General features: G+C 49.9%; 1 protein-coding gene across 4 annotated transcripts in view; it reads right to left on the reverse strand.

Moving 5' to 3' along the window:
- Positions 1-17981, reverse strand: part of CTIF (cap binding complex dependent translation initiation factor) — a 295461-nt gene that overhangs the window by 130995 nt on the left and 146485 nt on the right. For all 4 annotated transcript variants that reach the window (XM_029922254.1, XM_029922251.1, XM_029922252.1 and 1 more), the window contains exon 7: positions 1192-1268. In XM_029922254.1, coding sequence (XP_029778114.1) covers positions 1192-1268 — 77 coding nt within the window. The remainder of the gene's footprint in view (positions 1-1191; positions 1269-17981) is intronic.

Raw genomic sequence — 17981 nt, forward strand, 5'->3', positions numbered from 1 at the left:
GGGGACCCTGGTCAGCCACAGCCCTAGTTTTAAGGGATAAGAGTAAAACAGGTGCCTGTAGTTTCTGAGCAAGAGATGTCAGCTGGACCATCTCTTGACTCTCCGAGGACATTCTCTGTTCATTAAAGGTAAAACCACAGGCCATCACTTCTATCCAAGAAGAAATCCCCTAGAGAGGAACACACCTCATTTCAGTTCCTTAGGCAGAAGGCTTTTTGCTCTTTCCTTCTTTCCATCCTCCTTCCCATCCTTCCTATCTTTTTCTCTTTCCCTCTCCTTCTCCCTTCTTCTGTCCTTTATTTTTTTATATTTCCAACCAGAAGTAATATATGCATGTTCAAAGTCCACAGACTACAAACATCGCTCTGTACCTGGAGTTTTCCATTTGAAATATACCATGAAGACCTTTCCATGGCAGAAAGGCTGCAAGGAAACCAAGGCATGCCTTCCCAAGACGCCTGTGTATCCAAGGCTGCCTCGTGGCACTTTTCTTTTTAAGTTTATTTAGAGACAGAGAGAGTGAAAGCAATTGGGAAAGGGGCAGAAAGAGGAGAGAGAGAGAACCCCAAGCAGACTTGATACTGTCAGCACAGAGCCTGATGTGGGGTTCGAACCCACAAACTGTGAGATCATGACCTGATCTGAAACCAAGAGCCATCCAGGTGCCCCTGGCAGCAGTTTTCCCAGCCCCTAGCTATCACCCAGTCCTCTGAACTGCAAGGGAGATGCTGGTTTTGGGCTTAGTGTAAGTGAGTTCCTCCAGGCACTAGAGATAGAGAGCAGTCCGCCGTGCCTCGAGACGACTTTCAGTGACCAGGGAAGAGGAGGAAAGACAGATACCCTTGGAAGCGTGAGCTCTGGAGCCTCCTGGAGGCCATGTCTCAAAACATACGTCAGCTAGGACCCAGAGCCTTAAGGACGGCGGTTGTTACGGGAGGGACGGTGGAAAAAGCATTTCCCCTCCTGAGGGGCATGACCTGCACTGCCCTGGACTCCTGAAGGGACCTACCCGCTGGGTCAGCCCTGGACTCCTGAAGGGACCTACCCGCTGGGTCAGCCCAGAGAAGTGTAGCCTCAACTGGTACCCAACCCCACCCACCGGGGGCAGCAAACCCCAGCCCAGAACTGACGGAGTTGCAGACGGTTGGCCGAGGACGGAAAACCAAGAGCTCTCGACGGAGTCTCTCCTACCTTCGGTCATTTCTCCTCCTCCGGAACAACTTCTTCGTGTGGGCGATTTCTACTTCATGGGGCATCGGGTGGTAGCCCTGTGGCGTGTGGAAGGAAGGGGGGTAGTTAGTAACTTGGGAAAGATGGCAAAGACCTCACACGAAACTACTGATAACAACATCTGTGACAAAAAGAAATCAGGAGTTTGGCAAGACTAGACTCCTACCACCAATCCACACTGGAAAATGGAAAATGGTAGAGTGAATCCATTTCCCACCAGGCAATGATGCTGGAATTATAGAACCAATGATCGGGAGGGACACAAAGGGGACCTCAGGATTTGTCATACCCAGTCATTCCAATTCCAGATGAGGACACTCAGGTCCAGAGGGATGAATGAATCAGTTCAAAGTCTTGCAGAGAATTAGCAACAAAGCTGGGACCAGATCCCAGATTCGCGGCTGCATGGTGGAGGACGAGTTCCTTTTTGAACACTCACGGCTTCCCTAAGCTTCCTGACACACTGGGATGTCAGTATCTTCTTTGGGCTGTTGAGAGGACCAAGGAGGTGCAGCCCCTTGCAATCTCTGGGCCTCGCTAAGACGGAGTGGGCTAGGACCCGGGTTGTCTCCCCCAAGCCCAGGAAGGTCCATGCAATTTTGACCCAGGACCCTCATTCCTCACACTCCTGGAGAGTATTTAGGATGAAACAATTAGATGCTGTTTTAAACTTTGGGCTGGGGAAAATCCTAAGCATGGTCTCTTGTATACTGTCATCAGGACAACAGCTACACCTCTACACCAAGGTTGGAGCAGACCCTCTACTTATGACGCAGGGCTGGTCTTTTACATGCCAAGCTCCAGGCAGAATTATCTGCTGACGCTGGGCTGAAGGCCAGCTCTGTTTGTACCAGCTCCTTCCTCCCAGCAGAAAAGTGTGTTCTGGTGGGACATGGGGGAGGACACGGTCATTACATTATGGACAGACTGTGTGTGTGGAAGTGGGTGGGCAGGGGGACGGTTGAGGGGACCCAGACCTGGAGGGCTGAGAGGAGGGGGTGGTCTGACTCGGGCCTGGGATACATGTGTATAGATCCTGACGCAGAGACTACAGCCACAGCGTGACCCCCATGCCACCCACAGGCCCCTAGGCACACACAGAGTGAGAGGGAGTGATGGGTCCTGGTGTGCCGGAGAGTGGTCAGCCAGAGTCCATCTAACCCAATGCCCCCACTTTATAGACAGGGAGACTGAGGCTCAGATCCTTTGGTTTCAGGCTCCACAGTGGATGGCCCCACTGGAAGGCCTTCTCAGGGCTTAGTTCCCGACCAGTGTGGAGTGGATGTTGGCAGCTCTGGTCTGTTTAAAGGAGCTTCTCAGGGGGCAAGGTAGTGGGAGGACAAGAGGGAACAGGTTCGAGAGGACACAGGGACTCTGGCCTCATGGATGCTTGGCCCTCTAAGGAGTCCAGGGAGGGAATGACACAGGTCAACACTTATTGTAATAATAGTCCCTCCCTCCCTGTCTCTTCCTCCAACAATCTGGCCAGAAAAGCATGAATGAATTCCAGGCTCCAGGCGGCCACAATGGGCCTCAGCAGCCTTAGGATGTGCTTTGTTTAATGGGCTTCTCAAAGGATATTATTTGCTTTTCTTTAATACAAAACACAAACAAGGAAAAACACCAAGTCTTCCCCTCTCATTTCCCCTCTCCCATTCTGACCCAGCTCCGGGCTGGCCCCTTCCCTCCCTCCTGGCCTGGGGTCACCGTAGGAACATGCTGGGTGTGCCCCACGTAGACAATGGAAGGAAGCGGCTTGGATCGAAATCTCAGCTCTGAGGCTGGGCAGACGGAGCTGTCCACGACCCTGGGCCTTTCACGAGCCCAAGGAGGTACAGCGTCCCCTGTCTGGGCTTCTGAGTCCTGGGCTCTGGCCTGCATCCCGCCCTTCTCCTCCACACTCAGTGGGGAGCTGCCTTTGGGACTCACCCTCCAATAGAGTCCTAGCTCTCCACCAAGCTCAGAGTGGCCCAGAGGACCTGCAGGGCTGTGCAGAGCTTCTCATGAAGCCCCTGCTGGGACCTCTGCCCACCCATCGATCGCCTCCAAAGTATGTGAATGCAGAGAAAATACCATTAGGAGTAAAAACATGGGGTCTGGAGCTGCACCGTGAGCATTCAGCTCCTAGCACTTCCTTTTGATGATTTTGTGACTTAGGTAGATAACTTCACCTCTACCTGCCTCACTTGCCACATCTGTCAAATGGAGATAACAGGACCCGCCTCCGAGGGTCCCTGTGAAGGTTAAATGAGTTGATAAGCACGTAAAGAATGCAGACTAGGGCCTGGTATGCAGGAAGCCTCATTATCTCCAGTGGTGCCCCTGTCACCATCACTTTCATCACCTTCCCAGCCTCTGGACACCCTGCTCAGGGCTGAACGTGCCACAGCAAATGAGGCCGCTCAGGTCCTTCTCCTCATGGAGCCCCCGACCTGGCACAGAGTCTGGCCGCAGTGGTCTTCAGGGCGGAGGGCATAGATGAGGCTGGCAGACACCAGCAGGAGGCCAGAAAACAGCTATAAAAAGGTATGAAGTCTTGCACTTCTGAAGTCTTCCCTCCCCAGGAACAACCCGGGCTGGGGCTATGGAGGACTGGTCCCACCTGCAAGACCACCCGGAGCCCCAGGCTATTAGCATGTTGGTCAATCAGTGAATGAGAGCCACCTTCCCTGGGCACGTACGTAGGACTGTCAGGTGCTCCTGCATAGAGCAGGACACACTGTATCTACACAGGCCTCACTAGAGAACTCTCTTCAATCAGCCAGTTCGTTTCTCACGCTGGTGGTTGGCACCAAGTGATGCACACAATTCAAGATGCTGCCCATACTCCCTCCAAGACAGGGGTAACTGGTATCAACTGGGGGAAATGTGGGGCCGGTGGAAGAAGAGAAAATCTGTGCTGATCTGGCATCAGGCTAGTGCTGATCTGGGTAACTGAGCTTCTTTACTCACAGGCAAGAGGTCAGGGTTGCACACGAATGTTTACGGCAGCATTTTTCATCATAGCCACAACTGGAAATAACCCAAACGTCCACTTAGGACTGGCTAAGTAAAATGTGGTATGTCCATACAATCCAATATTATATGGCCATAAAAAGCAAGGAAATTCTGATATATGTGACGACATGGATGAACCTTTTTTTTTGTTGTTGTTGTTGTTGTTTTGGACTTTTATTTTTTTTATACAATTTATTTTTTTAACATATGCAGTTATTTTCTGGATGAACCTTAAAAACATCACGCCCAGAGAGACTGGGTGGCTCAGTTGGTTGACTCCAGTCCTGACCCCAGGTTTGAGAAATCAAGCTCTGTCTCTGGCTCCATGCTGCCCCTTCTCCATTCTCTCTCTCTCTCTCTCTCAAAAAACAAAACAAAACAAAAAAACCACACCCATCATGCTCAGGGAAAGAAGCTAGTCACCAAAGACCATGTATTGTACAATTTCATTTTTATGAAATGTCCAGAATAGGCAAATCTGCAGGCAGGAAGTAGGCGAGTGGTGGCCAGGGGCGGAGGAGAGGGAAGATGAGGAGTGACTGCAAATGCGTCCTGGTTTTGCCTCTGAGTGATGGAAATATTCTGGAATTACACACTAGTGATGGTTGCATGCATGGGCTTGTGAAGATATTAAAAACAAAACAAAAAAAACCCCAACTAACTGTACACTTCAAAAGGGCAAATTTTACAGTATGTAAATCATACCTCAATTTCAAACAGTGGGAGGAAAATCTGGGGGCAGTGTGTTCTGGGGAGAGGGGATAGAAAGTGTTAATTACCAAAAAAAAAAAAAAAATCCAGCCACAGTGGAAAGTGCTCATCTCACTCAATTACTCTCCAGGAAGCAGTTGCCCTGAAACATTTTATGTAAGAGAGGGCTGCAAAGGGCAGCATGTCCTAGGCAAGAGGCACCCAATGACAAGTGTGACTAATAAGGAATCTGGAAAGGAGCATGAATTGGTATCTCCAGGCCTGGCCAGGGGAGATGGTATTTTGGCCATAGACCAGAGCTCCCTCCCTGCTTTTTAGAATGTATCATTCAAGTGAAGAATGAAAATTTATCAAGCTTGTTAGAATTCTCTTTTAAGAGTAAAGAGTGGCCTTTATTCTAATTCTTTATTTAACAAATTCTTCCATTCTATGCTTTGAAAGAGCCCCAGGGGCACCTCCATGGCTCAGTCGGTTAAGCGTCTGGCTCTAGATTTCTGCTCAGGTCATGATCTCATGGTTTGTGGGATCGAGCTCCATGTAGGGCTCTGTGCTGACAGTGCAGAGCTTGCTTGGGATTCTCTCTCTCCCTCACTCTTTGCCCCTCCCCTATCATACTCTTTCTCTCTCAAAATAAATAAATAAACATTAACCAAAAAAAAAAAAAAAAAAAAGGGCCTCATAGGAACGTCAGTCCAGATGTGAGACACTCTCTCCCCAGTCCCCGAACAAGTGAGAGCACGGCCTTCTGGTCTACCAGCTGCTTGGTGTGTCTCATCAGTCTTGAGGCACGTGAGCTTCTAGTTTTACCCCAGACCACTTCAGGCCCTGCCTGCACTTCTTTGCTTGAGGATTCTTCCACTGGCTCTGAGACCTGGCTGCAGATCCCCTCTCTCTACCCTCTGACCATATTTGCTAAGTAAGTGGGCCCGGGAGACAAGTAGATTATATAAATCAAGGCTCTCCAGGGAAAGAGGGAAGATAATACCCTTCTCACATGCAGCACTGGCACACCACACAGGAAACACACACACACACACACATACCCATACATCCCTGACGCGGAGATTAGCAATGATGTATATGCCCCTCTGCAGGGCATTACCTGATTGCTCTGGGTGCAGAAATATGCTCTGTAAGAGCCACCCATTCCAGGGTAGGCTGAGGTTGATACTTACAACCCAGGGCAGTATTTCCCAGGGATTAAAGGAAGGCCCAGCAGAGCTGCTGGCCCCAGGCTGGGAGTGCAAGGGCCTTGCCCTGAGAGGCCAGTATAGACAAACAAATCTTGGGTCTGGGGTGCAGCAGGGAGGGCCAAATAAGCCCACCAAGCAAGGAGCATGTGTGCCCTACGGCTCTGAGACCCACTGACTCTGTGCTCACAGTGACATACCTCCACTAGGCTACGGGCGCCCCTCCCACCCCACTTCCTAAAATCCACCTGCTCTTCCACCCATCTATCCTGTAAAAATTGCTATTTTAGGCACGGTGTATATAGCAGTGAAAAAGAAATCGGCAACATGCTGGTCTGTGTAGAGCACACATTCTAGTGAAAGCAGAGAGATGACAATCAGATAAGCAGATGCTCTGATAATTGACAAAAACCCTCTGGAGCAGAACAAGGCATGGCAAGGGCATGAGTGCGCCGAGGGTGGGGGTGGGGGTGGTCAGGGAAGACTTCTTTAACTTGACATCTGTCCATCTAATTTACCCACCCATAGGTCCATCCTTGGTTCTTTCTCACTCCACCAGCACGGAAGGCCCATCATGTGCCAGGTGTATCAGATGGAGAATACCAAAATGAACAGACTCAGTTCTGGCCCTGGAGGTCAGGGGAATCACAGACGTGTAAGCTGATGTGTGCCACGTGCCACAGGAGACATTGGACAAATGCCTCTGGCAGCCCCGAAGAAGGAATGAAGACCCTGTTTGGGAGAAGGGTCAGGGAAGCCTTCACCCATGGAGTAGTACCTAGGCTGAGCCATAAGAGGTTGGATAGGGGTACATGAGAAGACTAGAAGGTGTGTTATGACATCTATCTGCTCGTCAATGATGCCAGCATCATGGCAGCGTGTGGAGATGTGCTTGGCGCTGTGGGCAGAGAGGGAAGCACCAGGGTACTCTGAGGGCCAGGGCTGGTACTCCTGACAGGTGTCTGGCTTGGTGCCATCTGGATGTGCCTCTTCACCCCCTGTACCAGGTACAAAAAGATCAGTTGGAGCCCTAACCCTGGAGAGAGCTGTGAACATGACCTTATTTGGAGAGAGGGTCTTGCAGATATGATCAAGTGTAGATGAGGTCATACTGGATGAGTATGGGCCCTCTCATACTCATTCAATGACCGGTGTCCTTAGAGGAAGGAGGAAATTTGGTGACAGAGACACATGAGACACAGAGGGAGAAGGCCATGTAAAGATCGAGGCAGTGTTGGCCCAATCCAGCTTGAGCCAAAGAACTCCAATGACTCTGGCAGCCACCAGAAGCTGGTGACAAGAGAGGATTTTTCCTCAGAGCCTTCAGAAGGAGCATGGGTCCCACCGATGCCTCCATCCCAGATTTCTAGCCTCCAGAACTGTGGCACAATAAATGTCTGTTCTACACGTCACCTGGTTAGCAGTACTTATGGCAGCCCTTGAACATTCCCGGCCCTTCCACCAGATCCCACAGCACAGTCCCAGCCACGCGTCCCCAGTGCAAGCCTGGCCTGATGGCCTCTCCCATCTCCTCCCTCCGTGTCCCAAGCTTGATCCTGTCAGTGCGGTGCTCCGGTACCCTGTCACTCATGGTAGTCCTAGGTCCTTCTGCTTCTCCCTGGAGGGTGAGTGCCACCAGCCCCCACCTGTGCCACTCCAGAGCCCTTGGGGCCATAACCTACAGGGGTATGCTGGGCCAGTGCTGGAGTACCAGGCTCTGTGCCAGAGACATCCAGTCTTGAGGGAGCTTCTAGCCTCCCACCAAACCAACATCCTGAGATGCTGCCCTGGCCAGGCCCCAGCTTCACAATAAAGAGAGAGCCGAATTCTCCGGACAAGCAAGGTACATACATCCACCTCCCGGCCCAGCCCCACCATCCAGCACACCTGCAGGGGCCAGGGAGAGGGAGGGGCAGGGAAGCTAGAAACATGTATGTGTGTCACAGTATCCCATGCCCACTTTCCCCTCAAAGAAATGTTTTAGGATATTCCTGTGACCTTTGACCCATGGCCACTAACCAACCCCAGACCTGAGCCCGACAGAAATTATCTAAGCCCAACTGTCTCCCATATCTATTATCTTTCTCTCACCCATTGGCTCTTTGCAGAGAGAGAGAGAGAGAGAGAGAGAGAGAGAGAGAGAGAGAGAGAAAGAACAAGAGAGAGAGAGAGAGCGCACGCTCGAGAGAGAGCATTATATTTCCTCCTGTTGTGTGATGGATCCCCAGACCCCACAAGACCTGGACAAACAGCAGGAACTGCGTGGCCTTCACTGGGAGGCAGGGAGCCATAAAACACTCTAGTTGGAAAGAGGACCCTGGTCCAGGTGAGGCGGCAGTGGGAGGTTTCAAGCAGAGAGGTGCCCTCACCAGTCTTCTGTCGAGGTAGGCCCTGCACTCCAGCCCTGCTCTCTCCAGGGACACCCCTGTCTGTCCCCATCACACCTCAGCCTCTTGAAAACCATGATACCTCTCTGCTCCTTCACCAGATCCATACTCATTGGCCCCACCCAGCTCCCGTCACTCACAAGAATGCTATTAAATACATGGAAACAAATGGCTTCCTCTTCTCCAGAAGATCCCAGGTGATTCAGGTGGAGGCCCCATCAATAGTCTGACAGAAGAAAAGCTGGACGTTGGTTCTGCTGTGCCCACTGGGCAGGCTCAGGGAGCTAGAGTCCTGGGGAGGTAGGGCAGACGTTCTGGCCAAGCGAGCTCAGGACTTCCCAGCTTCCCCCCATCTCCAGCCCAACTTGGGGTGACATCCCCAGGGCAAACAGTACAAAGCAGCCACAGCACTTGGCAACGTAATGGGCCATAAAACACCAAGTACGTCTCCCCTGACAATGAGCTTGCCTCAATAGCAGAGCCTTCCTCCTGCGGGGGGTCATGTTTTTTCATAGCTTCTGAGAAGTTATCCTACCAACGTCTTGCTGCGGGCACGTGGGCAGGATGTGTGGGTCACGTCCAATGAAATAAACAGGTAATGTTTCTAAAATTCCTGGAATCTCTAGGCCGCAAAGCTATTCAGAGAAGCTGACCTATTTTAGAAAGAAAGGTGAGGGGCACACAGGCTCACTCACGATTACATGCAGGGTTTTCATTCCCTTTTAATTTATCTTTTTTAATCAGCAGAGACTTTTAAAAAATGTAATACCTTAGCTAGAGGCCCAATGTAAGAAAACAGATAAAAGTGCATAGGGGTGAGATCCAGAGGCCTAGCCATTGGTACTCACCTCTGCCTGGAGTTCCACTCACGCTCTGGAATGTGGACCTCAACTTCATCTATTCTGAAAAGGTCTGCCCTGGATACCATAGGATGAGGGCTCCACAGGAATGGGACGATTTTCTAGAGGAGGAGCTTAACTGAGGTTCTCTGGACAGGTTTAGTGAAGTCTGTGACCCACTCCCCAAACTGCACATGAACATTCTTCAGGATAGAGGTCATCGCATTCATCATAATCTGGGGGTCCATGCCTGCGTCGTACTGCAGCGACAGAGGCTAGACCGCTGCCCTGTGCAAGCCTTCCTTGGAGGCGCTAAGCTAATAAAGCCCCCTCTCGTTTCCTTCCAGTTGGGTTTCTCACCATAAAAGCCAAGAGAATCCCAACTAATAAACCACACACACCCTTCAGGCAACCAGGGTCCTGGCTCTGTTGCCAAACTTGTGCAGTTATTTCTTCCAGTCCTCTCCTCCTTCTTGTAGAAAATGAGGATGACAATATTTGACCTTCCTGCCTCCTTTGTCATGACTATTTAAACTTTCCTTTGATTTCGTGAGCCAGTATCTTTAACTGGGGCCCCTGGGTGGCTCAGTTGGTTAAACGTCTGACTTCATCTCAGGTTCTTGTGGTTCATGGGTTTGAGCCCTGTGTCAGGCTCTGTGCTGACAGCTCAGAGCCTGGAGCCTGCTTCGGATTCTGTGTCTCCCTCTTTCTCTGCCCCTTCCTCGCTTGTGCTCTCTCTCTCTCAAAAATAAATAAACATCAAAAAATAATAATAAATAAAAGGGGTGCCTGGCTGGGTCAGTTAGTTGGTTGAGCGTCCAGCTTTGGCTCAGGTCATGATCTCATGGCTCATGGGTTTGAGCCCCACGTTGGGCTCTGTTCTGACAGCTCAGAGCCTAGAGCCTATTTCGGGTTCTCTGTCTCCCTCTCTCTCTGCTCCTCCCCCACTTATCCTCTGTCTCTGTTTCTCTCAAAAATAAACATTAAACAAAATTTAGAAAAAAATAATAAAGTATTTTGAGGTGAGTTTCTATTACTTATAACCAAAAAAAAAGGTCCTCAACGATTCAGCATGAGATAGTTATAGATGGCGTTGAACTTGATCCTATTATATTGGTGAAGTCATGGAAAGGAAATGTGACTGCTTCCGCCCCTTCCCATTGGTAACCCGAGGGGCAATTGCAAATACAAATGACACTGACTTGATAAGTTCTGAATGAAGAGAAAAAAAAATGGGTGAGAACATTGGTGCAAAGCAAGAAATAACAGAACAATGGTGGAGAACTCTTTAATTATATGGTGTAAAATGTAAAGGAAACAGTTCCTGCGGGGCTGGGTTTTCAAGGACCCTTGTCAGTGGTATTCCTGCTGTTCACCACACCTCGGCAGCCCCGAGAGACCAGAGCCAGAGCAGACATGTGCTCTCCACTCTCCTGATGAGGGACCTTCATGGAAGGTCCCGGGAGCCCTGCTCAACTGAAAAAGGCAATACCTTCAGGCTGCCGCAGACCAAAGGTTGCAAGATGCTCAAGAAATGGAACGGGACAAGTGGCACATGGGAAATGACATGGTGTCTACTCTGCAGTCTCCAGAAGGACTGCCTGAACGAGCTTATACACATCCAGCCTGTGGTCTGGTTCCCAACTCAGCGGTGTGATCCTGACGCAGGTGAGACTAAAAGCCTCAAAAACTCCATTGAGCAAGCTCAAGGGAAGACGACGTGATGCTCGTGCTCTGGCCTCTGCAGGGAAGTGGCCGACTCTGAGAGGCGGGTACATTTGTCATGTTTGTGAATACTGCCTTGTACTTGGGGAGGTTCAAAAGCCATCCTGGGAACAGAAGCAACAATGGATTCCGGAAGAAAATGGAGACTCTGCAAATACTCAGACATGGCCACCATGCACTGTGGCCACACCATGTACCACAGACATGGAGGAATGAGACTCTGCCTGTGTCCCTAAGAAGTCCACGGGCTGTGGGGAAGAAAGGATACACCAAAAATCTTAAGACCCCACACAGAGGGAAGTTGCATGGGGGGGGGGGGGCGGACACCGTAGCAGCAAGGACCGCCTGGAGAAAGGATGCCTGAGGCTACCCTCTGAGTTACCAGAAGACTCTGAAATTCCCAGAAGCAGTCTAAGAAAGATGGCGGCCTCCTTGCAAGTTACTAGGAAGTGTGCTTTAATGGCTCCGCTCTTGCTTCTCCTGAATATATTCTGGTGTGGTTTATTAAACAAGGCAGCAGGAATCAGGGTTCAATAAGCATGAGGGCAGCTGTGGACCACATGGAGAGATGCCCTCCTCCCCAAACCAGCTCTCTCTGTGATACTGAGATCCAAGGATGAGCTCCACTGTGCAGGGGAGACCACGTGTGAATGAATGATTCATCTCTCCTGCCTGCTGCTGGTCAGATATTGGGGGCGGGGGTACAGGTAAGAAGGTTGTGACAAAGGAGCACCCCAGTGCTTGCTGAGCCAGACTCAGGGTCATTAAGCAATGTGACTGAGGGCTGGGACAAGGAATTTGTTGGTTCAGTTTAATGTAATGACTGCTGTCGACTATGAAAGCCTGGGTAGATACCTACCTACCTTACATATGCTTCTATTTTCCTCATCTATGAAATGGCAACAATAGTTATACCCAGTTCAGAGAGTTGTTGTGAAAATTAAATGAAATTATCTGATATCTCAGGTGCCCTGCTCAGGCCTGGCATGGGGCAGGTGATGCAGGTGATTTCCCCAAGTTGCCCACCCTACCTCGCATCCTCTGCACCCTCCCACACCTTCTCTTCTTTGGCAGAGTCTGTGAGATGTCCCCATCTGCACCCCAAGCCCCTGCACCAGGAAAGCCCTCCACCCCTAAGACTCCCTTAGTCTTTCTGTCCATGTCCCTCATGAGCCTGCCAGGAAGCAGCGGCCCAACCCCCCGGGGATGCCATCCTAGAATGTGTGACCACCAGTGTCCCCCAACCAACTGCTCCCTGAGCTCCCTGGCTGTGTCCAGAACATTCTCAGGGCACAGAAGTGCAGCTTGCCATAGCCTCAGCCTCCTCTGTGTAGACGGCCAACTGCCACCCCAACCCAAGAGAGTCATGAGTGAAACGCTGGGTCAGACCAGCCTGGCTGGGCCACTGGGCTGCAGGTAGCTCACAGGACATCTCAGAGGCCAGGCCAGGCCAGACAAGACGCACGGGGAGAGAGTGGGGAGGGAGGGAGTGGCCTCTGCGCTCAGTCCTGACTGAGAACCTGCAGCAGTAGCGTCAGCATTAGCATTGAAGGCAAGAGGCTAAAATGTGGTCCTTCCCTCAGGAGCCCATCGGGCTTTCCTTCATTCATGTGGCACTTCTTTGTTGAGGTGTCAGGATGTGATGAAGGGGCTGGAGACACAATAGCAAATTGAACTGGAGCTAGGGTTTCCATCCCACACGGGGAATGGGAGAGCCAACAGAATGCAACTAAAAAAAAAAAAGAAAGAAAGAAAATGTAACCAGAGACAAATGCACTGGGGAGAAAAAAACCAATAAAAATGAAGAAGAGGGTAATGTTTTCGACTGGAGAATCAGAAAAGACCTAAGAAAGGGACACTGGAGCCCAATCAGAATGACCAGGTTGACAGGTTGAGAGAGAGTCAAGGTCAAGACTAATGTTCTCTACAGGAGAAAAAAAATCAAAGAGTTGGCTCTCCTTCTGTTTAGTCGTCAACATACAAAGCTTACGAGTTTCTTTAATTTAAATAAAGTAGTCGGCTTAGATTAGTAGTTCCCAACATGTTGAATTTCATAAACCAGTAATACTTAAGTTGAAAAATGGGAGTTGTTCCTCTTCACTCTGCCTAAGGACGTCCCATCTATGATCACCTTCATTTCACAAGGGACATGACTGTCAAATAAAAGATGGTCCTTCACATGGATTAGCTTCAGCTCTAGGAAAGGCACTGCACTACCCTACAGAGTCTCAAGCAAATGCTTGTCTACACCTAAGTATACTTACAAAGAAATAAAATACCCTATGGGCCTTATGTCCTCTTTACAGTAGACCACAAGATACACACTGATACGTCTACAATACCGTATAGGGTATGTGCTCCAAACCCAGTGTTATGAACATCATGGGGATCTAAGGGGTTTTTAAGAATAATTTTGAATACGATGGCTCATTTTCACCTGAACCTAATCCCAGGCAGACTGTGAACTCACCAGTTTTCTCATTTTGCCAAAGGCCAGTGGGAAAAACTCTGGCTTACCAGTGTTAGTCTAAGTCATGGACTGTAGCAGTGATCATTACCTTCCTGGCATGAAAGGCAAGTGCTCATGTAATCCAAACTCTTTCCCTTCTTGCTAATGCATTTAATCAAGCCATAGTCCATTTTTGTCTGGTTTTATTTCTGAAGGGAATGCAGGGGACTTTCTGTCATTTGCTCATTGACCGCCCCCCCTCCCCATCCTGGGCCACCATGCTACCCACTTATCAGTGACACAGATAAGGCAGTTAGTTTGGTGAGCACCTACTGACCTATAAACACAGAGCCCTCAGCAGCCAGCAGTTCTAACTCTGCAGGTGCCTCTCCAGAACATTCAAAAGGGCCTCCTGTCAAACACCAGGACTGCCCTGAGCTTTGCCTGCAGGCAGACTGTCCTCCATGACAAGATATTTCAGAAGGATGACCCCTGTCTCCTGGATTGCCCAGCTGCTGAAACAGATGGGGCCAGGAAAGCTGGCTCACTCGAGGTTCCTTTTATCCATGAGGCTTTCAGAGATGTTTCCTCCTTTTCCTTCTCTCCCTCTTCCTTTTCCTAAAGAAAGCAGCCCTTCCAAAGCAATAAGTCAGCCCTCCATGCCACCCAGCTCTAGGCTCTAAGCACCCCCAACGTAAGGAAGAAGATCAGTGTGCACAAGCTGAGCCCAAGTGATCAGACTCAGGGCTGTGGGGCTGGGTGTCCGACTCAAGTACCAGGATTTAATGGTATGACCAGTATTCCTGGCAGGACCACAGCCTTTCCAACCAGTTCCATGGACAGAAGGAATTCTTTCGGCTCTCACTGCCCCATCTCCTGTGTCAGATTGGGAGCCCACCAGGAGGAAAAGCTTGAATCACTGCCCTCACCTCCCCATTCACATCCCTCCCTCCCTACTGCTGGTCCTGAGAACTAGCTTTAAGCTTCTATTTATGGAAATGCATCAAAAGGAGCACTGGGCTGGGGGCCAGGAGACCCGGGTTGCTGCCCTGGGGTTGGAAGTGGACCGGAGATAGCTGGTGGCTGATCTTTAAGGGGCGTTCACTCCTCCCTGTGCCCCATGTGCTGCCACCCCACCCTTGCACACATTTCTGGAACCAGGCTTTTCCCTCTGCCTGCCACACCACATCTTCCCCACTTTTGTTCACCCCTGAAATATTGTCCCAAATTTGCCATTGGCATAAACGTCCATGCCCATAAAAACCAAACCTAGTTCCTGTGAGAATGAATCCATTGGTCACCCAGCACATTGAACAAGCTTCTTAGCTTCTTAGCACTCGGTCCTGGTCTCTAAATGGACGAAGTAGTTGCTTACAAGCTTGTCTCTCCAACCATGCTACCAACGTTCACGAGCTCAGAGGCCATCCCTCCTTCATTTTTGTGTGTCCCACAGTGCCTTGGATACTGTAGTTCTCCGTAATTCCTTGTTGGATTAAAAGTTAAGATAAGCAATGGCCAGAGTGAACCAGAGGTGGGCCAGCTTCATTCTATCCACTGTGGACCAGTAGCATGCACAGGTGACCTGGACCTACAGACTATGGCCCTCAACGGGATAATCTCTCCTGTAAGAAGAAGACTGTAAGAAGCCAGGATGCCCCAAAGCTCCCTCAGCCCTCAACCTGTAATTGCAATTCTCAGTTAAATGGAGAAGATATGAAAATTTAGATCCCATAGTCCTTGGTTAGACTGTAAGCTCTCTGAGGACCAATGTGGCCATTCCCTGGCCTGCACAGTGATAATGGCACTATGGATGCTTGGTGCCCACCACTCAACTCCACAGGCCCCGGAGTTTGTAACAAGGCCCCCCATGCCCCCACTGCTGCCAAGCCCACCCTGTGTGCAAGACTAGAGGCCAGTCAGCCAGCAGTAGGTCGGTTCTCTTCCCTTCTCTGAGCCATGTTCTCTGCTGCTCTAAAATGGAGAACTTAAACATAGCTCTTGTTGTGAGGGTTACTATTTTTTTATTAAAAAAATTTTTTTAATGTTTATTTTTGAGAGAGAGAGAGAAAGAGAATCTGAAGTGGGTTTTGTGCTAAGAGTAGAGAGTAGAGAACCCAATGTGGGGCTCAAACTCACGGAACCATGAGATCAAGACTTGAGCTGAAGTCAGATGCTTAACTGATTGAGCTACCCAGGTGCACGTCCTGTTGTGAGGGTTAAATGAGATGCTAGAAAGCAAATGAAATGACACACAGGAGCACATCTGGCCAGTCCTTGGACGCATGTTTACTGAATGTGAATGGGAAACGCTCATGCCCAGACAGCCTGCAAAGAGAAGGGTCCAAAAGTACCCTGGGTCTACAAAGCAGAGGCCAGAGGGGCTGAGAGGGGGGTCAGCACCTACCAGGGGATGGATACGGGTCTGCAGAAGTCATACAAGTGACAGGAGCTGGGGAGGTGAGGCCTCTGCTGGGGCAGAGGGAAGAACAGGCCGTAGGGTCCAAGGAGGGAGGCATGCTCTCCTGAGGGTCTCAAACAAGGCTTCTCCTGCACAAAGCGGTTTTAAGGTGGGCTGGCCCGATCTGTGACTGGGAGTCAGGCACTCATAAGAAGGTCCCACTCGACGGCCCCTCCTGGGCTATGGTCATTGACACCAGAGTGACATTCGGCCTCTTGCTCTCTGCCCTGGATTTGTGCTCTTTGCTTGGTGGGAAGCACTGGTGGGAAGCTGAATTCTGGTCATATCTGAGACCATAGCGTGGGCAAAGGCCAGGGGACTCCTCAGAGTCCTGCCTTTCATGTCAAAGTTTTACCTCCACAATAGCATCTTACATATTGCACATGCTCAATGAGGCTCTTCCACTTGACCGATGACACTGGCAGCTGGGGAGGAGGTGAAAGGGAGAACACATGTGGGAGATAGCTTGCACACGTGGAAAAACTGTCTGTGTATGCCTCATCTGTTTGCCGTGGCTCCTTTTGGCTCCCTCCTAGGCTACCTTGGGTGCCAAGAAGATAACAAAGAAGATGGCAAGGTGAGGCAAGGGCATCCTTGCGCTGAATCCCATGTGGATGAGTTAGCCCAACAATGGGGGGAAGCCAGTCTGCAAAGGCTTTCCTTCCCCTCCAGTTCTGTCCCATAAATATACTCCCTTCCACTGAGTGAGCAATTCCATTTCCCTGGAAGGAACTAAATTATGCCTGCAAGGATTGTGAGCTAGGATAAGGATAAGACCAAGGTAGGTATGGAGCAAAGAGTTTTACGTCTATTAGTCAATTTAGACCTCACAGCCCTGAGAGCGGGGTACTCTTATTATGCATTTTCGACAGGAGAGGAAAAAGAGGATTGACTCAATTAAATAGAAGACTTAAAGCAACGCACAGGAGAGTGGGATGTTGACTCAAGAGACTCGGGATGGAGCCATACACGGGCCCCAGGAGAACAGCAGATTTGAGACCTGGCATCAGCCATAGCAGGAAGCCATCCGGAATTCAGTGGGGTTGCATTTCTCGGGCAATGGACCCCCCAGTTTCCAATCTCAATGTACTGTGCACAGTGACTGCCACAGAGCAGGCACTCAACATTTGTTGGGGGAATGAGAAAGTGAACAAATGATGAGGAGAGTTTCCAACGAGCCACGTAAAGGGTTAGCCCACTGAGGGTTTCCCCTGGATTCGTACTGTATAGACAGTCAGCAGTGACAAAAGCATACATTCACGGGGTTGCCATAACTGAGCTGTGCTAGAGGTACCTTGCTTCTTCCCTCTCTCTCCTTCCAAGTTAAATCACTAAGAGCTAAGCTGCCACGCTAAATATGCATGTGATCAGCACCGTGCGAAAATAATGGACCCTGACAAGCGTGTTGTCAAAGTTTTAAATGTACAAGGAACACGGTCTTATGAAGGTTTCCAATTAGGAAGAAAGATAGGAAATCAATAGATAGAGATGAATTCCTTAAAAGCTGCTTGCACGCAAAAAATTCCTGTATGGAACTGCGTTTTAATGGTACAAGGAAAATTTTAAGTCCTATTGCAAGTATCTTTGGAAAAAGAAATAATTGCCTCCAACTTATTAATTTTTTAAGTGAATACTTTAAGGACCTGGGTTGTACCTTTCTCTGACTACAGGAAATGTACCATTTCAGAAATTCAATTACTCGTTCCGTTCCCAGAAAGCAGAGCTGACCTTTTGTTGTGTGGATGTGGCCATTAAGGATTCCCTGCCACATAAAAGAGTCTTTCCGGGCTGTCTTAAATTGGGCAGCCGTTGGTTTGGGCCGGCTCACCAGGCACTAGCAGCTATGATGACCTAGTTGGTGTCTATTTCCCTCCATGTCTCTGTAGCAGACAGCGATCTGACCTACTTTCAGGGGCACAGTGGTGGCTCAAGAAGGAATGGAGGGGAACACGAGAGTCTGGATGCAGGACTTTGAAGCGCAGGCTCCAGGCACTT

Source organism: Suricata suricatta, chromosome 14, assembly GCF_006229205.1.
Source record: "Suricata suricatta isolate VVHF042 chromosome 14, meerkat_22Aug2017_6uvM2_HiC, whole genome shotgun sequence".
NCBI classification, from domain to species: domain Eukaryota; kingdom Metazoa; phylum Chordata; class Mammalia; order Carnivora; family Herpestidae; genus Suricata; species Suricata suricatta.